General features: G+C 65.4%; 1 protein-coding gene across 4 annotated transcripts in view; it reads left to right on the top strand.

The window, feature by feature from the left end:
- Positions 1–22,362, top strand: part of CELSR1 (cadherin EGF LAG seven-pass G-type receptor 1) — a 116,983-nt gene that overhangs the window by 93,118 nt on the left and 1,503 nt on the right. For 3 of the 4 annotated variants that reach the window (XM_051828133.3, XM_051828136.3, XM_051828135.3), the window contains exons 15-34: positions 1,509–1,692; positions 1,982–2,083; positions 2,579–2,673; positions 3,037–3,246; positions 4,290–4,473; positions 5,440–5,583; positions 8,065–8,269; positions 8,487–8,654; positions 10,703–10,829; positions 13,299–13,499; positions 16,367–16,541; positions 18,046–18,158; positions 18,486–18,565; positions 19,407–19,533; positions 19,904–20,029; positions 20,417–20,511; positions 20,690–20,793; positions 20,888–21,037; positions 21,328–21,525; positions 21,628–21,889. In XM_051828133.3, the coding sequence (XP_051684093.3) occupies positions 1,509–1,692; positions 1,982–2,083; positions 2,579–2,673; positions 3,037–3,246; positions 4,290–4,473; positions 5,440–5,583; positions 8,065–8,269; positions 8,487–8,654; positions 10,703–10,829; positions 13,299–13,499; positions 16,367–16,541; positions 18,046–18,158; positions 18,486–18,565; positions 19,407–19,533; positions 19,904–20,029; positions 20,417–20,511; positions 20,690–20,793; positions 20,888–21,037; positions 21,328–21,525; positions 21,628–21,889 (3,050 nt within the window). The remainder of the gene's footprint in view (positions 1–1,508; positions 1,693–1,981; positions 2,084–2,578; positions 2,674–3,036; positions 3,247–4,289; positions 4,474–5,439; positions 5,584–8,064; positions 8,270–8,486; positions 8,655–10,702; positions 10,830–13,298; positions 13,500–16,366; positions 16,542–18,045; positions 18,159–18,485; positions 18,566–19,406; positions 19,534–19,903; positions 20,030–20,416; positions 20,512–20,689; positions 20,794–20,887; positions 21,038–21,327; positions 21,526–21,627; positions 21,890–22,362) is intronic. The other variant, XM_089307771.1, reaches the window with a different exon arrangement.

Raw genomic sequence — 22,362 nt, 5'->3', positions numbered from 1 at the left:
TACCCCATAGCTGTGTGCATACACTCACATACATCGCGCCTGCGTGCGTGCAGTCATGTACCCTGCAGCTGCGTGCACACACGTACCCCGCGCCTGCACACATGCCAACCTGTGCATCCTCTCACTTCTGCACACACTGCATGTGCACACTCACCCCCCCACACCTGCACGCACCTCTGCGTGTGCACTCACCCCCACACACCTGCACGCACCTCTGCGTGTGCACACTCACCCCCACACACCTGCACGCACCTCTGCGTGTACACACTCACACCTGCACAGCCCCGCGGACACGTTTCCCGAGGTGTGGCTCAGGTTGCTGCCTGTCCCACGCGACTGCTGCGGGGCCGTTTTCCGGCATGGGCAGTTGGGTGACTTTGAGCCGGGCTTGGCTCCGGCACCGCTGCGCTCCTCACTGGCCATCCGCTGACGTTCCGGAGACAAGGGTGGCGCTGGGGGCTGGTGGCCTAGCCCCACCTGCCTGGTGTGCTGTCCCCAGCTCCCTGCTTGTGTGTCCCGGTTCCTGTCCTCGTCAGTGCTGTCGTGCGAGGACTGCCACAAGCTGCCAGTCACAGGAACCCGCGCTCTCGGTCTGAGGTCAGGGTAGGGGTGACACCGGCCACCAGGTCCCTGTAGCCCTCGGCAAGGGACGCTGCCGCCACGCAGGGGTGGCGTGCTGGCCACGGGAGGGGTCACTCCCTGTGATGACACTCCCCCTGATGTCCGTCAATCCCCAGGGCCCACTGTGGTTCCCCAGGGAGCCGCCCTCAGCAGGGGTAGAACAGTGGTTGGGGGTCAGGGCTGTGCAGGGTGGGAGTCGTGGCCTCAGCGGGTGTGGGGGAGAGACGGGAGCATAGCCTGTAGCTCTGCTCACGGACAGTTATGGGAAGCGTGAGAAAGAATTTAAGAGCTCCAGGTCAGCCCCGCCCCCACGCAGGGTCCTCCCCCGCCGCGGGGCCGCCGCCCTCGGAAGCACCCGGCCCCAAAGCAGGAACCAGCTCGGGGGTTGCCCACCCCACAGCCCGTCCCACCTTCCAGAGGGGGCACTTGGGCCTCGGGCGGCTGAGGGGACGGCTGAGGCTGTGTGGCCACCCAGCAGCAGAGCCGGGCACGTGGTCTTCAGAGCCAAGCACGTGCCTGCGGGAGCCAGGGCTGGGCCAGGCCGAAGCGAGTAGCTTCCTCCAAGCACTTGGGCCACCTGCCGCTGCTTTCCTAGGCCGTTAGCTGGGAGCTGGATGGGAAGTGGAGTAGCCGGGACACGAACCGGCACCCCCATGGGATGTCGGCGTCCCAGGCAGTGGCTTAACCCGCTTGGCCACAGCGCCGGCTGCAAGTATGATACTTTTCGGGCAGATCTGGAGGTGCCCACGATAAGGATTTGCTGGGTGGGGGACCCCTGTATTCTGGGGTCGCAGAGGGCAGACGGCAGTGCGAGGCTTGGAGGAACGTCGCTCTCGAGGGAGGGGCTCTGGCTGGCGTCTGAGGCCCCGGCCTGCTTTTTCTCGCAGGAGAATTACTACAAGCCCCCGGCCCAGGACGCCTGCCTGCCCTGCGACTGCTTCCCCCACGGCTCCCACAGTCGCGCCTGTGACATGGACACTGGGCAGTGCGTGTGCAAACCCGGCGTCATCGGCCGCCAATGCAACCGCTGTGACAACCCTTTCGCCGAGGTCACCACGCTCGGCTGTGAAGGTGCACGTCGCCCGCTGTCCCCCTCCCGGACACCCAGGGTCAGGCCCCTGGACTGTGTGTGTGTGTGTGTGCACGCGCGTGTGTGTGCGCGTGTGCTGTGGAAGGTCTCAGCAGCCCGGTGCTCCATCCTCTCTTGGCCTTCTAGGAATCTGTGGGTAAAAGCCTGGGTCACCTGCCCCCTGGGTCTGAGGTCTTAGGGAGGGGAAGAGGGAGGGTTTGGTGCTGTGGGGCGGCGCCCCCTGCAGGGGTACAGCGCTGGACCGAGCGGCCTCTTTCCTCCGTCCCTCAGTGATCTACAACGGGTGTCCCCGAGCGTTCGAGGCCGGCATCTGGTGGCCACAGACTAAGTTTGGGCAGCCGGCCGCGGTGCCGTGCCCCAAGGGATCTGTGGGTAAGTCTCCGTGGCCTGTGGCACCCCCGGGCTAGGAAGTTGGACTGAGGCCCGTGTCCTCATGGGAAGGCCGTCCCAACACCGGAATCACAAGGCGCTGTGTTCGGCCCAGGCTGTGGGGGCAAGATCTGACAGCAGGTGGCAGAGAGCGTGCAGGGCTCCGCCACTGTCCGGCCGGGGCCGCGGAGGGGCTGCCTCACGGTGCTCGGGGTGGGTCAGAGGGGATGGTGGCAGTGCTGCCCGCGCCAAGGGGAGTTCTGTGAAGCTGGTGGCTCTCGGCTTCGCTCCTCGCACTCTGCCCGGGTGTGCACCGGGGGGCCTGTGCCGGCACAGCCTCGGAAGGGAGCTAGCTGGGTTGGCCTCGGGCCATGGCCCTGCTCAGCCTAGGGCAGCTGTGTGTTTGGGGGTCTCACCTCTGCTCTGCTGGGGTTCAGTACTTTGGGTGGGGCTGGGTGGTTCTGGTCCAGCTTCTACGTTCCCCCCCCACGTCCCCAGGCAACGCCGTTCGGCACTGCAGCGCCGAGAAAGGCTGGCTGCCCCCGGAGCTCTTCAACTGCACCAGCGGCTCCTTCCTGGACCTCGGGGTCATGGTAGGCGTGTGTGTGCGCGTGTGTGTGCGTGCGGGCAGTTGGGCCCCCTGGGGACAGTGGGCATGGGCTTGCTGGTCAGGGGCCGTGGGGGGGCCCAGCACCCCCTCTGGGTTGGAGGCTGCATCTCTTGTGCCCATGGGACCCAGCTCTGTGTCTGGTACGCACAGCTCCCACGCTCACCCTCCCGTCCTGCCCGTTTCTCACCACCTCCTCTTCTCCGGATTCTCACCTCCCGCACTCGGGCCCGGCATCCACCCCCCCCACGTGTCCTCCCCACTGTCACCAGCCCACGGTCGTCTCAGCCTTGGGCTGTCTCCTCCCTTCCTGACGGGCCTGCCCACGCTGCCCCTGCCTCCCCCCCAGAACGAGAAGCTGCGGCGCAACGAGACGCGGCTGGACGGCGAGCGCTGCCTGCGGCTGGCCAAGGCGCTGCGGAACGCCACGCGGCCGCCCGGCCTGCTCTTCGGCAGCGACGTGCGCACGGCCTCCCAGCTGCTGGCCCGTGTCCTGCAGCACGAGAGCCGGCAGCGCGGCTTCGACCTGGCGGCCACGCGCGACGCCGACTTCCACGAGGTGGGGCCCAGGAGGGGACGGCGGGGGACCTCGCTCCGAGAGTCGGCCGCACTCGGCAGAGGGACGCGCCGCACGGCCTCTGGGCGGCGGTGGAGCCCTCGGGCTGCGCCCGGCTGCGCTCTGACCCGGAGGGCAGGGGTCTGCCCCGGCAGCTGAGGCAGGGACCTGCCTGGGTTGTGTTGTGCCCTGGACGGGGGAGAAGCCCCTCGCTCTGTTTGTAAACCGCCCTTGGGGCGTCATGAGCTCGCCCACCTCCTCCTCTTCCTCCTCCACGCAGGCGCCCTGGGGACCGCCTGCTGGGCGCCGTCCTCTCACACCGGTTGGCATCCTGGTCTGAGGGTTTGGGCCGCTGGAGTCCTCTTCTTGGTTTCCGTCTGGGGTTGTGGCCCCCAGGCCCTGCCCCTCACCGCCCTCCACGCACACCTGCTCTCTCAGCCCCCAGAGGTGTGGGGTGGGGTGCTCCCCACACCGGCCTCACTGCGGCCCCTGCCCTGCTGAGGGTGTGGCCACTCTGGCACCTGGTTTTCCTGGTGTGACCAGGGGTCCCTGTTTCTGCACCCCTCGGTGTCCAGGGTGCGCACAGTGGAACCCCAGGGAGGCGCACTCACGGCCGCATCCCCGCCTGCAGGGTGGCATCCCCCACGCCCTCCTCCCGCCCCCGTGGGCTGCAGGCTGAGCCCCATGCCTGTGGTCTGTCCCCCACGCCCTCCTGCCACCCCCGTGGGCTGCAGGCTGAGCCCCGTGTGTCTGTCCCCCACACCCTCCTGCTGCCCCCGTGGGCTGCGGGCTGAGCCCCACACGTGTGGTCTGTCCCCCACGCCCTCCTCCCGCCCCCGTGGGCTGCGGGCTGAGCCCCGTGCATGTGGTCTGTCCCCCACGCCCTCCTCCCGCCCCCGTGGGCTGCGGGCTGAGCCCTGTGCGTCTGTCCCCCACACCCTCCTGCCACCCCTGTGGGCTGAGGGCTGAGCCCCGTGCGTCTGTCCCCCACGCCCTCCTCCCGCCCCCGTGGGCTGCGGGCTGAGCCCCGTGCGTCTGTCTGCCAGGATGTGGTGCGGACGGGCAGCGCCCTACTGGCGCCGGCCACCAGGCCCGCGTGGGAGCAGATCCAGCGTGGCGAAGGCAGCGTGGCGCAGCTGCTGCAGCGCTTCGAGGCCTACTTCAGCACCGTGGCCCAGAACGTGCGCAGGACCTACCTGAGGCCCTTCGTGCTGGTCACCGCCAACATGAGTAAGCATGGGGGCGGGGCGGGGCTGCTCGCTGGCCTCTGCGTCCTGGTCTGGGGAATGGGGGAAATGTTGCTGGGCCTCTGGGCGGACGTGCAGGGAGACGCCACTCCTGGCACAGGCGAGGCCAGGGCCGGGGGCCACTGCCGCTCGGTGGGCCCGGCAGCCTGCCACCCCTGCAGGCGTGAGACCCTGACGGGGGCAGGCACAGCTGGGCACCCCACAGGCCAGTGCCTCTCCTTCTAAATCGCCCCGAGCACCAGGCCGTGCTGCCCTGGGGCAGGGGTCAGTAAGTCAGGTTCCCTCAGGCCCAGGGGAGCTGGCCCTGGGGTTGGGCGTCACATGCTGGGGGGGGGGGGCGGCGTTCCGCAACCCTGGGGGTGGTTCCTCCCAGGGAGCAGCCCCACGTGGTCCCTGCAGAGTCACCTGGTGCAGAGTTGGGGCGGGGCCCTCACCCCCCCCCCCCGATTCCACCCAGCTGCCCAGCACTGGCTCCTGCGGGAGATTGAGGGCACCTGTGTCCTACGGGAGAGTGATGCATGCGGGGTGACGGGGCAGCCCCCTGCAGCAAATGGGGTGTCATGCAGCTCTGTCATTGGGGTCCCCCATACGTGGTGGTTGGTGCCCACTGATATGTCCGAGAGCCTCCCACACAGCAACGAGCCCCCGTGACCCCGCGTGACCCCGCGTGACCAGTCTCAGGGGTCCTGCTTCAGGCTGCAGGTTCTAAGTGTCGTCACTGTCACAGTCACCACCATAGCGAGCCTCCCAGCCCAGCTGGGTGCACGGCAGGGCGTGACACATCACTTGACAGCGACCCCGCCCCCAGTCCCTCAGAGACCCAGGGCAGGCGATCTGGGGCGGGGGGGATGGGCAGGGGGCGCGCCTGCACCTCCGCAGGGGGCCTGGGGAAGGCGGCAGCCGACCTGGCACAGCGAGGGCGGGGCGTGTGACCATCGGGCCCTCCCAGTTCTTGCAGTGGACGTCTTCGACAAGTTCAACTTCACGGGCGCCAGGGTGCCGCGGTGCGGGGACGACCGCGAGGAGCTCCCCTGGGAGCTGGACTCCTCGGTGTCCTTCCCCGCCGACTTCTTCAGCCCCCCTGAGCACACAGGTAAAGCTGCCGGGACCCCCGCGTGGTGGGGGGAGGCGGTCAGGGCGAGCACGGGGCGTTCGCTGGCCTCTTCCCCAGCGCCGCTGCTCCCGGGCGGCCGCTCTGTCGGGCCTGATTGGCAGTGAAGGGCGGCCTCTGGCAAGGTGGTTCGTGTTGTGGTGTGACGTGACGGACGTATTGTGACGAGACATACCACACCTTGCATGCCATGCCGTGAGATGTCATGTTGTGACATGACCTGTTAGGAGATGTGACAGACAAACCGTGACGTGCTGTGATGTGATGTAATGTGCCGTGTCGTGATGAGACGTGTCATGATGCCGTGACATCACGTGACATGTCATGTGATGAGAGCTTGAAACCCCCTGTGAGCCTGTCACCTGACCCACGTGAGAAGCCACTCGTGTGCAAGGGTACTTCTGAAAGTTTGTGGGAGAGTGGGGTTAAAAGATAGATGTATTTTGGTTCAAAACACTTTTTTAAAGATAAAATAATTAGTTAATTTATTGCGTGTTTATTTGAAAGAGTTAGAGATCTTCCATCCGCTGGTGCACTCCCCAGATGGCGGCAGCGTCCAGGGCTGGCCAGGCTGGAGCCAGGAGCTTCCTCTGAGGGTGCAGGGGCCCGAGCACTGGGGCCGTCTTCTGCTGCTTCCCAGGCCGTCGGCAGGGAGCTGGATGGGGAGTGGAGCAGCCGGGACTCGAACCGGTGCCTGGATGGGATGCCGGGATCTCAGGCTGCAGCTTTGCCTGCTCAGCCACGGCTCTGGCCCCTTGTGTGTGGTTTCTGTGGACTGTGTTTCCCATGAGCTCCTAGACATGTCCCGTGTAGGCTGCTCCGCAGGGGAGCTGATGCCGTGTGCGCAGCCCTGGTCCTGCGCCAGGAGTCCCGCGCCTCAGTCCGCTGCTTTGAATTCAGGGTTTTTGCAGCTCGCACAGCCCCGAGCATTCTTGAGTCCCAGGGACTCACGGGCGATTTCAGCTGGGTGGTGTTGGTCCGTGAGCGTCACCCCCGGCTTCTCACGGGAAACGTGTGCGAGGGTCCCGGACGTAGGGCGGGCGTGGTCCTGAGCCAGCTCCCAAACCCCGCCTTCTCCCCACTGTTGTGTGGCGGCTTCCTCACAGCTGTCCTCGCCAGTGCTTGTGGGGGGCGGGGTGTGCGTGAGTGTGGTATGGGTTGTGTATGCGTGTGGGTGTGATTCGTGGGTAGTGTGGATGTCTGTGTGTGGGTATATGCGTGTATATAGGTATGTGATGTGTGTGATTCATGTATGATGTGTATGTGTGATGCGTGTATGTGTGATGTGTGTATGTGTGATGTGTGATGTGTGTGGTGTGTATATGTATTATGTGATGCATTGTGATGTGTGTATATATGTGTGATGTATGTATATGTGTGTAGAGTATGTGTGTATGATTCATGTGATATATGTGATGTGTATATGTATGATTCGTGTGTGATACATGTGTGATGTGTGGGTATGTATGTGATGTGCATGATTCATTTGTGATGTATGTATATGTGTGTGGTGTTTGGAGTAATGTGTGTGATTCATGTGTGATGTGTGTGATGTGTGGAGTATGTGTGTATGTGATGCATGTGATGTGTATGTGTGTGTGATTGTGATTAATGTGTGATACACGTATGATATGTGGATATGTATGTGTGATGTGTGGTCCATGTGTGATGTGTATGATTCTTGTGTGATGTGTGTATATGTGTGTGGTGTGTGTGTGGAGTAATGTGTGTGATTCATGTATGATGTGTGTGATGTGTGTAGAGTATGCGTATATGTGATTCATGTGATATGTGTATGTGATATGTATGTTTGATTCACGTGTGATATGTGTGTATGTGTGATGTGTGTGATTCATGTGTGATGGGTGTATATGTATATGTGTGATTGTGTGTGACATGTGTATGGAGTATGTGTGTGTGATTCGTGTGTGATGTGTGTGTGGAGTACATGTATGTAAGCATGTGATGCATGCGTGTGGGGTGTGTGTTCCTTGGTGTCTACTAGCAGAGGGCTCTGCCTCGATGACTCTGTTGCGCTCGTGCCCCTGACCCAACGGCACTGTCCATCAGGCAGGGGCCTGGTCTGCCCGTGGTGCCCCACCAAGGCCGTCTCCCTGGGCACCTGCGTATGGCTTTCTGGACGGCCCTGAGTCCCAGCCCCCCTCAGCTCTATGTGGCATGCGTTTGTGCCCGTGCACCTGCTGAAGCGCCGTGGTTAGTGGGTGCAGGGGCACGGGTCACCGGCACCCTCGCAGTCCTTTGGGTACCTGACCCAGAGTGGAGAGGTTGCCTTGTACGGCTGCTGTGTCAGGTGCTGGGGGAAGCGCTCTGCTGCCTCCCTGAGGAGAACTCGCTGGAGGCGAGCGCCCCCTGGCGGGCGCCCGGGTACCCCTACCCCATCCCCTGCCCCGTCCCCTGCCCCAACCTGGCCTTGTGGCCTCAGGCTCTGTGCTCACCTTACAGAAGGCGCTGGGGGGGGACCGGCCAGCCGCAGGGCCACCCCACAGACGGCACGCCCGGGGCCCGGGGCTGAGAACGGAGCCTCTCTGAGCAGGCAGAGGAGGCACCCCGATGACCCCCGCCGGACCGCCGTCACCCTGGTGGTCATCTACCGGACTCTGGGCCAGCTGCTGCCCGACCACTACGACCCTGACCGCCGCAGCCTCCGGTAAGGCCGAGTGCCGGGGCCCTGAGACGGGTGTGGCGAAGCCCTGACCCAAGGCCTTGCTGGGACCCCGGCTTGGCCCGCCCCTGGCTGTGCCATCGCCTCCCTGAGCACAGGGCCACAGCTCTATGCTCCTGGGCATTCCTCAACCGCACTGGGCCACACGCCTGTCCTATGTCGCCAGTCCATGTCCTGACCGCACCTGGCTTCCCCGGCACAGGCTGCCCAACCGGCCGGTCATCAACACCCCTGTGGTGAGCGCCGTGGTGTACAGCGAGGGCCCCCCACTGCCCAGCCTGCTGGAGAGGCCCATCCGGCTGGACTTCCCACTGCTGGAGACGGAGGAGCGCACCAAGCCCGTGTGCGTGTTCTGGAACCACTCCCTCGCGTAAGTGCAGCGCCCTGCCAGAGAGCCCGGCACTTCCAGCCGCGGCCTCGCTGGGCCAGCGGACGCCCCTGTGCCTGTAGCTCAGCCTCAGGGCGCCCGGGGACCGTCGGGCTCAGTCTTGTGGCCCAGGAGGCCTGTCCTTCTGCTGTGCTGCTGGGCTGGTGGAGCCCCCGCCCTCGCACACATGTACACAGATGTGCACATGCGTGCCCGCACACACCCAGAGGTCCCGCAGGAAGTCCAGCTCCCATGATGTGGTGGCGCCACGTGGATCTCATTCTAGACGGACAGGGCAGGTGGGACTTGGACAGCTGAGAGCCTCGCCACCGGTGGTGGGGCACCCAGATGGGTGTGGAGGGGTCCCTGACCCCAGCCTTGACCCTGAGACTCACCATAAACCAGTGGGGGCTGGCTCCCCTCGAGGGTGCCCCGCCCAGCAGGGTCCATGGGGCTGTTTCGAAGCCGGGCCAGGAGTTCCCCGGCAGTGGTTTTTGGGGCATCAGCCTGAAGTGAGAAGTGTGTGTAGTTTGGAAATGTGATTTTCAGCCATGCACACGTGAGCCTGCAGACTGCGGACCTGGTGCCGTGTGCACACGTGAGCCTGCAGGCCCTGGGGCCCAGTGTCACGTGCACGCGTGAGCCTGTGGACCCAGCTGTGCTCTGGTCTGCGGGGAGAGGGAGGCCCAGGCCTGTCGGCGTCGCCTGTCGCTGCCCCCTCTCCTGATTTGTGTCCACCTTGCTGTCTGTGTTCAGAAGAAACCTGAGGGGAGCTGGGGTGTGGACACTTCCCGGTCAGCAGGCCTGGCGCACAGACAGGAATCTGAGACGCCAGCGTGGTGCCCAGGGGTGGGGGCGCCCTCCCCCCGCGGCCCGCAGCCCCCACGAGCAGCCAGGACTGAGTGCGGTGCAGCCGGGAGCGGCCCCAGATGCTGAGCCTGGCGTTCAGCGGGCAGCCACTGCGCGGGGCGGGGCCGCGGGCGCGGCGCTCTCAGCTCAAGCCGGTGGCGCCGGCTGGAGGAGCCCTTCCACCCCGCAGGGAGCCCCCTGGCGTCGGCGTGCCCGGCAGTGCCGGCTCCCGGGTTGGAACCTCAGTTAGCTCTCGCGGCAGTGACCCGGCCCGCGCCTTGTGTGGCTCCTCGTGCTCCCAGATCTGAAAGGTCTTGGTCAGCGTGTTAGCCTTCACATCCCATTTTACAGAAGAGTAAACTGAGGCTCTCAAAGGCGGTGAGATTTTCCCAGCGCAGGGGAGGGCAGGCTGCTCCTGACACCTTGTTATTTGGGGCTCCCCGGCTTAATGACAGGGCTCCGGCGCCCAGGAAGTTCCCATAAAAGGTTGTGCAATCGGGAGATGAAAGCCTCAGGTGAACAGAGATGAGTTCTGCACAAAGCAGGGCGTGGCCGCCGCGCCGCAGGGCTCTCGGGCAGCAGGTGCGGCGGGGCAAGGGCGAAGTGCTCCCCTTTGTGTCTGAGGTGCTCCCTTTGTGTTCGCTGCTGGGTGCGGGAGAACGGGGCCTTCGGGCAGTGTCGTCAAAGGCCCTGCCCAGCCACGGGAAGGCAGGGTGTCGCCGGGGTGGAGCCGTGCGGCTGAGCTGGCTGTTGCCCTCCGTGCAGCGAGTGGGGTGACCTCTGTCAGCGTGTTCCCGGTTTTACTGGAAAGGTAGAGACGGCGCCCATCCACTGGTTCGCTGCCCAGATGCCTCCGAGGGTCAGGGCTCGGCCAGGCCGGAGCAGGAGCCGGGAACTCCATTGAGGTCTCCCACGTGGGTGGCAGGGACCCAGGTTCTTGAGCCACCACCGGCTGCCTTCCCAGGGCATTAGTGAGGAGCTGGAACAGAGCGGGGAGCCGGGGCTCGAACCCAGCTGTCAGTTGTGCGATGTGGCGTCCCAGGCAGCGTCTTAACCCCGCACCACACGCCTGCCCCCGCTGTCTCCATTCGCTCATCCTGCTGATGGGGTCCAGGGGCGTCAGTCTAGAAGGTGAGCCAGGCTGCCCGGGGGGCCTCACAGTGGAGGACGCGTCACCCACCCCTTCTCCCTTTGCCCGGCAGCATCGGGGGGACCGGAGGGTGGTCGGCCAAGGGCTGTGAGCTGCTGTCCAGGAACCGGAGCCACGTCGTGTGCCAGTGCAGCCACATGGCCAGCTTCGCGGTGCTCATGGACGTCTCCAGGCGCGAGGTAGGCGCTGCCCACGCTGCCCCCACCCTCTGAGCCTGATTCCGCAGGAAACTCAGCCTCGCTCCCAACCCCACCTCCTCCACAAACTCTCTTTCCCTCTAAGCACTCTGAGCCGTTTTAAAAAAGATATATTTATTTATTTATTTGAAAGTCAAAGTTCCAGTGAGAGGTCTTCCATCTGCTGGTCTGCTCCCCAGATGGCCGCAATGACCGGGGCTGAGCCAGGCTGAAGCCAGGTCAGGAGCGTCTTCTGGTCTCCCATGTGGGTGCAGGGGCCTAACTAAGCACTGTGCCATCTTCCATTGCCTTTCCAGCTGCGTTAGCAGGGAGCTGGGTTGGAAGTGGAGCAGCCGGGACTGGAACCGGCGCCCCTAAGAGATGCCGGCGCTGCAGGTTAACCCGGCATGCACAGCACCGGCCCCTCTGAACAACGTTTAATCGAATGATTCACACCTCATCCCGGGAACATGTGGGGACTTCCACGCCCAAACCCCTTAAAGGGTTTCGGAGGGCCCAGGCTCACACTCAGAAGCTCCGGAAGGAGAGCCTGTCCCCGGCACAGTCCCACCGCTGTTCCCACGCCCACCTTGGGTTGAGAGGAGGAAGGTGCTGCAGGTGCAGTGGGCGTGGCCCCTCTGTGCCCCGGGGGCAGCGAGGCTGGGTCAGCACCCGGGGCCTCCAGCATCCTCAGCAGCCAGGAGGAGAGTCAGCTGCCATGAGCTGCCGAGAGGTGGGGCAGAGGGGACTGAGCACGCTGGGAGACCCTGCCCGGCCTCCCATGACCGAGGCAGGAAGACTGCGTGGCGCTTCAGGGGTGCTGGGCCCGGGAGCCAGAGCTGCTGGCCTGGGCAGGCCTCGTTGCGGCCTCTGCGCCGGGCTCTGTGTGGCCCAGGAGCCCAGCCCACGGCTCCTCCCGGGGACTTTGTGGTGCTCAGGATGTTGGGGAGCCCGTGTCGGCCTGGGTCTGTGGCACGGGTGAGGCTGCCACCTGCCCACCCCGCTCCCTCGGCACGTGGCACATTCAAGCGGCTAGTCTGGGGCCCAGCCTTTGTTCACGGGGAGGCGGGAGCTGGGGTGATCCGGTCACCAGAGAGCTGGGGCTTCTGAGGCAGAAGGGGTGAGCATGCAGCCGGGGAGTGCAGTGGGATCCCCGCGCCCATGGGGGAGTCTGGGCTGCTGCGGGCTCTGGCGTCTCCCAGGAGGACGGGGCCTCCAGGGGTGCTTGGGGCAGCCACAGAGCCACGAGCACCCAGCCACGCTGCCCCGACTGCATCCTCACCGTGCACGACTCTGTGCCACGAGCAGCTCCTTCCATGGTCGCTGGAGAGCCAGAGCTGGTTGTTCCCAGAATGCCAGGACTCCGGGCTGCACTCCCGGGCAGGCATGTGTCTGCCTGCAGTGCAGGAAGCACACGCCAGCGCCCCCATTGCCGCTGCACGTATGTGTGGAGACGGCCAAGGCGGTCACAGCGAAAGCCACGTTCAGTGGCCCAAAGAAGCGTGTGAGGGACTGGGACATTTAAAAATGAAGAGGAACCAATGACCACGCACTGCCGTAGAGACCGAGCGGCTCTGGCAATCCCAGGAGGCACTGTATGGCAGGGTGGACGGCAGCCGGGGGCATGTGGCACTGGCAGGGCAGACTGGCCCACGCCCTGAGGCGCTGGCACGGTGGTTTCACCTCAGCGGGAGTGGAGGGGCATCTCAGCGGCCTCCTGCTGACTGAGCAGAGGAAAGCTTGCAGCCCCGCACGTAGCACCCTCAGCAGGCTCCCTGCCACACGTGGGCTGCTCCCACAGGTCCCCTGGCCCCTTTGTAAGGAGTGAGGCACTAGCCAGGCAGTAACCAGGCCGGGGGCATGCGTGCCTTCTGCCTGAGCCAGGAGTGTCTGTTCAGGAGTCTCTCCCAACTCAGGTGTGTGTTTTTTTTTTTTTTTTTTAAGTTTTATTTGAAAGAGCAACAGATAGCGCCACTCCCTAAATGGCTGCAACAGCCAGAGCTGTGCCTTTCCAAAGCCAGGAGCTGCCCCGAAACCGGGAGCTTCTTCCAGGTCTCCCATGTGGGTACAGGTGCCCAAACACTTGGGCTGTCTTCCACTGCTTTCCCAGGCCATTAGCAGGGAGCTGGATCGGAAGTGGAACAGCCAGGGCTAGAACTGGCACCCATGTGTGATGCTGGCACTGCAGGCTGGGGCTTTAACCCGCAGTGTCATAGCGCTGGCTCCTTATTTTTTATTTTAACTTGCGGAATACGTGTCCCACGAGAAGAGCCGTTGAGGGGCATAGGCCGTGCCGCCGGCACTGCCGTCCACCTCCAGACCTGAAGCCACCGCCTTGCTTCTTTGCTGCCTGAGCGCATGGCGTTGGCACGTGGGCGCCTGCCGGTCTTGGGAGACCTCCTCACATTGTTCTCGGCAGTGCCTGCGGGCAGGGCCGTGGCCTTACCCTCTCCGCCCCCTGCCTCACCGCAGCACGGGGAGGTCCTGCCCCTGAAGATCATGACCTATGCTGCTGTGGCTCTGTCGCTGACCGTGCTGCTGGTGGCCTTCGTCCTCCTGGCCCTGGCCCGCGCGCTGCGCTCCAACCTGCACAGCATCCACAGGAACCTCATCACGGCACTGTTCCTCTCGCAGCTGGTCTTCGTGGCTGGCATCAACCAGACAGGGAACCCGGTAAGGCCCCGCCCCCGGTCCTCGCTCACCTCCTGCGGGGGCTAGGGAAGGGGCTGCCCTGCCTTTCAGCTTGGTGGATGCAGCAGGGCGTCCCGCACAGCCCTGTGGGAGCCACACGCGAAGGGCCGGGGCCTCCCCTTACGCCCTCAGTCTCGCAAGGCAGACGCCGCGGGCTGCAGGCCGTAGTCAGAGCGCCCGCGTGTGCTGTTGGGTGCAGGCTTGCACCTCCCAGGCCTGGATGGGGGATGGAGCAGCCGCCACTTGTACACGGGTGACTTTGAGGGGCAGCCAGGCTTCGGAATCGACTACCGTGGGGCGCTGGGCTCCTGGCTTCTCGTGGACTTTGTCATGGCCAGGTGGGAGGGAGGTGGCTGAGCTGGGACGCGAGCCCCGAGGAGCTGCGCCGTGCAGGCGGTAACCCCGCCCCATGGTCCGAGCCAGCTCCAGAGCGACTGGCTGGTCCTCTGTGTGCTCACCTGCCCAGCCCTCGCGACCCTGATGGCCCCAGGCAGATGTGAGGCCAGCTGACTGCCACACATGCGTGTGCGCTGACCCCATCACTGTCCGAGAACGTCTTGCATGGGGCACTGTCATTTCATTCCTCGCGCGGGGGCGCTGCGTGATCGTCACTGAGCTATAGTCCCCCTGGCAGGTGGGAGCCATGCCTGACCAGGTAAGGGCCGGTGGCATCACCCAGTGTGTGTGATGGGTGGGGACCACGGGAGGGGCCCCTGAGCCTGGGGGCCTCGCTGAGGTGCACCAGCTTCCTCTCACAGGCAGGTGGCGCTGTGGGGAGCCTGTGGACAGGCGGATGATGGGCGGAAGGGTGGGGAAGCTGCCAGGAAGGTGAGCTCACAGGTCTGGTAGGTGAGTGGGGGCAGGGCAGGAGTCAGGACTGGTGAGGCTTGGAGGAAGCAGCTGGGGGCAGCTTTAACGTCTCTGGGGGGGATGGGCAGACCAGGGTGCTACTGAGGGGGGCAAGGGTTCGGCCGCCAGCTGGGTGGAGCCCAGAGTTTGAGCCTCGTGGGGGTGGACACATGGCTGGGCCTGGATGTGGCCCCGGAGAAAGGAGCCGAGGCCAGGCTGGCATTCTGCTGCCAGCCGGTCAGGGCCACGGGCAGACCTAGCAGCAGTGGGCCACGTGGGTCCCCTGCACGCACTCCGTGGCTTCTCAGCCACGACACCTGGTGGAACAGCAGCCTGGCTCACAGGCAAGTCTGAGCGTCTGTCCAATGAGCCGGGGTCTCTCGGGCCCAGGCACGGCTCTGCCATTGCGGCTGGAGGCGCTGGGCGGCCGTGTGACTCGTGGCAGAGCCCCCTCCAGTGTGAGCTGGAAGCAGGGGCCTGAGCCCCTCCCTGCAGCTGGATCCCCCCCCCCCCCCCCGCTCATACCACCTGCTGGGTCCAGGCAGCCAGGGCGCCCCCCCCCAACTGCCTGGGGCCCTGTGCTGTCCCACAGCTGCCCTGTGGGCGTTGGCCAGACACAGCCCCGCCTAGTACAGGGCAGACCCCTGGGACGCGTGCCCTCACGCCTGCTCTGAGCTCTGCAGGAGACAAGGGACATGTTCTCATCCCTAAAGCTCCTTCCGCCCTGCAGGGTCCGCAGTGGGGGACACAGGCCAGGCCCCCTCAGCCCGAGCAGCCCCCACCTCCACGGTGTTTTCCAGACCAGGAGCCATCACATACAAACAGACTTCAGCTGCTCTTAAAAAACACGCTCAACCTGCCCTGGTCCGTGAGCTGTGCTCACATGTGGCGGCGACTGCGGAGAGGGGCCGAGCTGCGTGACTGGCGAGGCCAGGGGGAAAACAAGGAGCTGGATTCCCTCTGCAGACAGACAGACCCTGCCTCATAGCCGAGCAAACACACACCCTCACCCTCACCCTCACCGGCGCACACACATATACATACACCTCCACACACACCCTCAGGTCTGCATACACACACATACACACACACCCCACTCTGCCTGTCCGTCTGCAGAGCACTGTGATGTGGCAGCCCCCTCCCCTCACAGTTCCCGTGCACGGGGGTGCTGAGCGCCCTCTCCCCTCCCCCACAGTTCCCGTGCATGGGGGTGGGGGTGCTGAGCGCCCTCTCCCCTCCCCCACAGTTCCCGTGCATGGGGGTGGGGGTGCTGAGCACCCTCTCCCCTCCCCTCACAGTTCCCGTGCATGGGGGTGGGGGTGCTGAGCGCCCTCTCCCCTCCCCCACAGTTCCCGTGCATGGGGGTGGGGGTGCTGAGCGCCCTCTCCCCTCCCTCACAGTTCTCGTGCATGGGGGTGGGGGTGCTGAGCGCCCTCTCCCCTCCCCCACAGTTCCCGTGCATGGGGGTGGGGGTGCTGAGCGCCCTCTCCCCTCCCCCACAGTTCCCGTGCATGGGGGTGGGGGTGCTGAGCGCCCTCTCCCCTCCCCCACAGTTCCTGTGCACGGGGGTGGGGGTGCTGAGCGTCCTCTCCCCTCCCCCACAGTTCCCGTGCACGGGGGTGGGGGTGCTGAGCGCCCTCTCCCCTCCCCCACAGTTCCCGTGCACGGGGGTGGGGGTGCTGAGCGCCCTCTCCCCTCCCCCACAGTTCCCGTGCACGGGGGTGGGGGTGCTGAGCGCCCTCTCCCCTCCCCCACAGTTCCCGTGCATGGGGGTGCTGAGTGCCCTCTCCCCTCCCCCACAGTTCCCGTGCACGGGGGTGCTGAGTGCCCTCTCCCCTCCCCCACAGTTCCTGTGCACGGGGGTGGGGGTGCTGAGTGCCCTCTCCCCTCCCCCACAGTTCCCGTGCACGGGGGTGGGGGTGCTGAGCGCCCTCTCCCCTCCCCCACAGTTCCCGTGCACGGGGGTGGGGGTGCTGAGTGCCCTCTCCCCTCCCCCACAGTTCCTGTGCACGGTGGTCGCCATCCTCCTGCACTACACCTGCATGACCACCTTCGCCTGGACGCTGGTCGAGAGCCTGCACGTCCACCGTATGCTGACCGAGCTGCGAAACATCGACACCGGGCCCATGAGGTTCTACTACGTCATTGGCTGGGGCGTCCCGGCCATCATCACAGGTGAGGGCAGTGGCACCACACCAGGCGACCAGCAGGAGATCCGCATCTCTCACCCACCACCGCTCCCATGCCCAGCGCTGAGCCTGGACTGCCTGGTGGCTGAGGCTTTGACCCTCGCACTGGTCTGCATGTACGCGTGCCACTGCCCAGTGCCTCCCCAGGAGGTGTGTTCCCTGGCAGGGTGAGCCCCCCAGGAGCTGGGCGCAGCCCCTACACCGAAGCTGTCTCTGCTCACTGGATGGGTGGTTGCACAGGTGAACGAGTGAGTGACCAGGTGGGCCACAGGGGCGGAAGGAGGGGTCGGGGTGGTCGTGTGAGAGCAGTCCTGATGCCTCTGCCCGACGTGGGTGTTCACTCTAAGAGAACGCTCAGGCCTCTTGGCTTCCGGCCTGCTGCTCCCTTGAAGCACCCCGGCCTCTTGTGGGTCTGGACTCTAAATCCAGGCCTCCACCTGGCCAGCTTGCATCCGAGACAGGTGTGTGACACACGCGTGTACTGCGAGCGATCCCAGGACGGCTCCCAGGCCCCGCAGAGGTCCTCTGCTGTGCTGTCTCCTTGGCCCCAGGGACCCCATGAGTTCAGGCGGGGCCTTCACTGAGCTATCCAGCGAGTGCCTCTTTGAGACCAGGCCTCGGTCCTGAGACCCCGCCCTGAAGGGGCTGCAGGGCTGGGGGAGGGGCTGCTGCTTGGAGGAAGCTGGGAGAGCAAGGTGTGCCGGGGGTCCAGCGCGTGGGGACAGCCCAGTGGGGAGTGTGGCTGCTGGGACCACACCACGTGAGGCCTTATCAACCAGGGGGCAGTGGAGGTCCCAGAGGTTTTCCACAGTGGGGAAGTAACTTCCCTTGAGGGGCATGCAGGGGGACACGGGACAATGCGGGCTGCAGCTGGGAGCTGCGAGACCACGCCCGTCACCCCCAGTGCAGGAGGCCCCTGAAGGCCTGGGGCGGTGCTGTAGGGCAGGCTGTCCTGGTCCAGCTTGGCCAGGGACAGGATTGAAATGAAGGCTGAGTAACACTTCACAGCACTGTGGCACAGCGGGGCCACGCCGGAGGGTCTTGGGTGCTGTGTGTGTGCGCACACAGGACATGAGTGGCACACTCCCACAGCCCCCGGGCCTGCCATCCCTCACCCACTGCCGCTGCTTCCTCCCTTGCACCCTGGGTGGGGCACGGCCTCCTGGCCTCTGGCCGGTCCAGCTGGCGAGGCCCTTCCCAAGCACCACCCCGCTGTTCCTCGCTCTGCCTCCCTCAGCACGGCTGGCAGGGGTGGGGCAGGTCCCCGCAGAGCTCCTGCCTCCCAGGCCCACAGGAGGGCCCTGCACTTGGCTCCCAGGGTCTTTGCTGGGTCCTGGATGCTGCTCTCAGCCCCTTGCACTTCCCTCCTCGGAAAGTGACGCCAGGTCCCCAGTCCATGGCCGTGGGCCTTGGAGGGGGTCATCTGTCCTGTGACCCACACACTGGCAGGCATTTGGCCCTTACTCCTCTCTGCCCTGCACTGTGCTCAGGACTGGCAGTGGGCCTGGACCCCCAGGGCTATGGGAACCCCGACTTCTGCTGGCTGTCCCTCCATGACACTCTGATCTGGAGCTTTGCTGGGCCCGTCGGAATGGTCATAGCTGTGAGTGCCGGGTGCCCCCAAGGAATTCTGGCTGGCTGGGGTCACAGTGCCTGAGCAGGCAGGGCAGGGTGGGAAGAGCCCATCCCATGGTAACAGTTGCTGAAGCCTCCGGGCTGCCCCGGGGCCTCGTCCTTGGGTCCCTGGATCCCAGGTTATGTTTTGTGCCCACTGGGAGACTGCTGGGTGTCCATCCCCCAGGAAGGTCCCCACACATGTAGGCTGGGAGGGTGGCTGCAGCCTGGCATGGGACAGCCTTGGCTCCCAGGGTGCAGGGTGGCTTCAGAGCACCTGCCAGCACGCGAGAACGCTCTTTCCTTTTGTTCTCAGATCAACACAGTCATTTTTGTCCTGTCTGCCAAGGTTTCCTGCCAAAGAAAGCACCATTACTATGAAAGGAAAGGGGTTGTGTAAGTTGGGGATGAATTCAACCAGGGGGGTGCACCTAAGGCTAAGCTGACCTTGTCCAGCCACGGTCAACAGGCCCTGGGACCCCCAAGTATCCCGTGTGCATGCCAGGTAGGGTTCTGTTCAGCCCATTGCCGGCTCAGCCCCAGGGACGCCTGGCCCAGGGGAGGGGCCAGTGTGGAACCTGCAGGACCCGGTGGTGAATGAGCTGTGGAGTGAGTGAGGCCGGCAGCCCCAGGCCCTGGCCCAGCATGGGGGAGGGTCCTCAACCAACCCTGAGGTGCCTGGAAACACCCAGTGGGGGTGAGATGTGTATTCCAAGTGGAAGAGATCCCTGGGGAAGGAGAGAATGGGGGCCGGGAGACGAGGACGGGGTGCCTGTCAGGTGTTTCGGCAGAGACAGGGCCAGGCAGGCAGGAAGAGTCTGGAACGGGCGGGTGATGGAACCCGGAGGAAGGGTCGATGCCAGGGCGGTGCAGGTCTTGTGGCCGCCCCACCCTGTCCAGCCCCAGGAGGGGTCCTTGTCACTCCCTGTGCAGAGCCCAGAAGTCACCTCCCAGATCACACAGCAGGGGCAGCACAGGCCTCAGCCTTGCCTCTGGCGTCCCCAGGGCTGGTGTGGCCTGGTGCACCAGGCACCACAGCAGGACCTGTGGGCAGGGGCTTGTGGTGGCCGTCACTCCTGTCCAAGTGCTGGGGGCAGTGGCCCGTGGCGATCACGCCTCCTGTTTTTACTTGTTCTCTGCTGACTTCCCTACTGACGCAGGAGCTTAGACCGTGGTTTGGGGTGAGGGAGGGCTGTGTGTGGGAGGGCGGCCCTGGAGTCAAGCCCCGTGCCCGCAGCGCCCTGCTGAGGACCGCCTTCCTGCTGCTGCTGCTCGTCAGCGCCACCTGGCTGCTGGGGCTGCTGGCCGTGAACAGCGACGTGCTCCTCTTCCACTACCTCTTTGCTGGTTTCAGCTGCCTGCAGGTATGCTCGGCCACGGGGCGGGGCGGGGCGGGGTGGGGGGGCGGCTTCAGCTCCCAGGCCCACCCCAGGAAAGTGGCTGGGGTCCCCAGTCCCCTGCGTGGTGGTCCTTAGGAGGGCAGGGCAGGGGCTGTCCCCAGGAAGGGGCGGTGGCCTCAGGTCGGGGACCCCAGGCACAATGGCTGTCCTGCCCAAGAAAGCAGAGGCCCTGGGGAGGCCTGGTGTGGCCCCAGGGGGCACCTGTCTCCCAGGCCACATGGGCCGGGCTGGCTCCATCCACGCAGCCCACGTGGTGGTGTGAAATGGGTCCTGGTGGGGCAGCATCAGGACCCCACAGGCCACGTCTGCTGCTGACCGCTGCCCTGCCCCCCAGGGCCTCTTTGTCCTCCTGTTCCACTGCGTGTTCAACAGGGAGGTTCGCAAGCACCTGCGGGCGGTGCTTGCCGGGAAGAAGCTGCACCTGGACGACTCGGCCACCACCAGGGCCACCCTGCTGACGGTAGGAGTACGAGGACCCGGGGTCACAGTTCCATGGCCTTTGTGCCCCCCCCCCCGAGGGTGCTGCAGCTGTCCACACTGCTTGTGCTCCGTGTCTTCCACTGTGGCCCTGGGAGAGCGAGCAGCACTGGCAGGATGGGGTCTCAGCCTAACCTCAGCCCACTTCTCAAGGTTTAGGAAGACAGGGACCAGGGCGGGCGAGGACCCCCAAGCCAGAAGCTGTGGCCAGCTTACACGAGAAAGAAACCTCCAGCCACCGCAGGGCTGTCAGGAGGCTCCTGTGTGTGCCGGGCAGGGGCAGGGCCCAGGCTTGGTGTGAGGCAGCCATCCTGGGAGGGTTCATGTGGCCGCTTCTGCCGGCACTAACCAGCCCTGCTTTTCCCCCTAGCGCTCCCTCAACTGCAACAACACGTACAGCGAGGGCCCCGACATGCTCCGCACGGCCCTGGGCGAGTCCACTGCCTCGCTGGACAGCACCGTCAGGTCAGCCCCGGGCCCCAGCCTGATGTACCCGGGCTCCATGCATGCCTGCGGTCGCCCTTGATCAGGACACAGGGGAAGGGGTCGCAGGAATTCCAGAGCCCCACAGGCCGGCCCAGCTCATGCAGGACGGTGCTCAGGGATGGTGGCGGCATCGGCACCTGCCCTCTGTCCTTTGTAGAGACACAGCGGTTCAGAAGCTCAGTGTGTCTTCCAGGCCCGCCCGGGGCGGCCACGGGGAGGCAGACCCACCCTTCATCCACAGGAGCACCAAGAAACCCCACGGTACGGCCTCCCCCGGAGGGCGGAGCCACCTGGTGCATCCCTCTGCCCCACGGCCGGGGGCCCAGGTGAGCAGCCATGGCCCCTGCCCCTGCAGGCCCTGACTCGGACTCTGACAGCGAGCTGTCCTTGGACGAGCACAGCAGCTCCTACGCATCCTCACGCTCGTCGGACAGTGAGGACGAGGGCGTGGAGGCCGAGGGGAAGTGGGATTCAGCCCGGGGCCCCGTCCACAGCACCCCCAAAGGTAGGCGTTTGGGGGCCCTGGCCCAGGGAGGCCCCCACACCACCTGCTGAGCCAAGACAGGAAGCAGCAGGGTATGGCTTCTGCCATCAGGGTGCAGCGGGAGGCTCACAGCCGAGCCTGCTCAGAACCGTCCCTCGCTGGGCCTGAGTGTGCCACCTTTAGGTGCAAACTCCAGGCTTGCCAAGGGCGGTTGCGCAGGGCCCCTCGGACCTCCCGGAGGGGCAGTGCTGGGGGGCCTTGGCTCTGAGCACAGCCAGCAGGGCTGCTGGTTGAGTTGCTCTGTGTCCCAGCGGATGCTGTGGCCAACCACATCCCAGCCGGCTGGCCTGACGACAGCCCGGCCGGGAGCGACAGTGAGGAGCTGCGCGATGAGCCCCCACTGAGGGTGGAGACCAAGGTCAGCGTGGAGCTGCACCAGGAGGAGCCGGACAGCAGGGGTCCAGCCAAGCCCTCCCTGCCTAGCAGTCAGCCCCCAGAACAGAGGAAAGGTACCTGGGGACCCAGGGCATGGGTCCTGTGGGGGACCCGGCTGGCTCAGCTGCGCGAGGGCCACCCTGCTGAGACTGCTGCGCCTCTCTCTCTCCTCTCAGGCATCTTGAAAAACAAAGTCACCTACCCCCCGCCACTGCCCGAGCAGCCCCTCAAGTGCCGGCTGCGGGAGAAGCTGGCCGACTGCGAGCAGAGCCCCGAGTCCTCACGCACGTCCTCCCCGGGCTCTGCCGACAGCAGCCGCGCCCCTGACTGCGCCGTCACCATCAAGACCCCGCGGAGGGAGCCGGGGCGTGAGCACCTCAACGGGGTGGCCATGACCGTGTGCGTGGGGAGCGCCCAGGCTGAAGGCTCTGATTCTGAGTAAGTAGCCACAGCCTCCAGGGTAGGGAGGCAGGGACCTGGCCCTCCCCCATCCCAGGACAGCACCCACAGCCCAGCAGGCTGCAGCTGGGTTCAGACGGAGCCTACACTGCCCTGAGCAGCCAGCTCCTGGGGCCGACGGCCGTGTGTGGCAGGCGGGCCCGGGGTCACTGCTAGCCCATCTTGAGCTAAGGGAACCGAGGCTGGCAGAGCGCCCAGCTGCAGCCTGGAGCTGGGGGCCAGGTCCCCTAGAACGGCCCGTGAGTCAGCTGAAGATGGACTTCGCTTTCCTGGATACCACTTGCTCCACACGGTGGGCCCGGGGTCAGCACTGCAGCACCCCCACCCCCCACCCCGCCATCTAGCTAAGTTTGCCCTCACCTGAGCGATGGGCTCTGCCCCAAAAGACCTTAGCCCCCTCAGCTCCCCGTCCTCACTGATCCTCCACCTGCCTGGTGGCTTCTTCCCACGCA

This window comes from Oryctolagus cuniculus, chromosome 11, assembly GCF_051225735.1.
Source record: "Oryctolagus cuniculus isolate XC-2025 breed Fujian yellow rabbit chromosome 11, ASM5122573v1, whole genome shotgun sequence".
Lineage (NCBI taxonomy): Eukaryota > Metazoa > Chordata > Mammalia > Lagomorpha > Leporidae > Oryctolagus > Oryctolagus cuniculus.
This window is presented reverse-complemented; position numbering and strand designations above follow the sequence as displayed.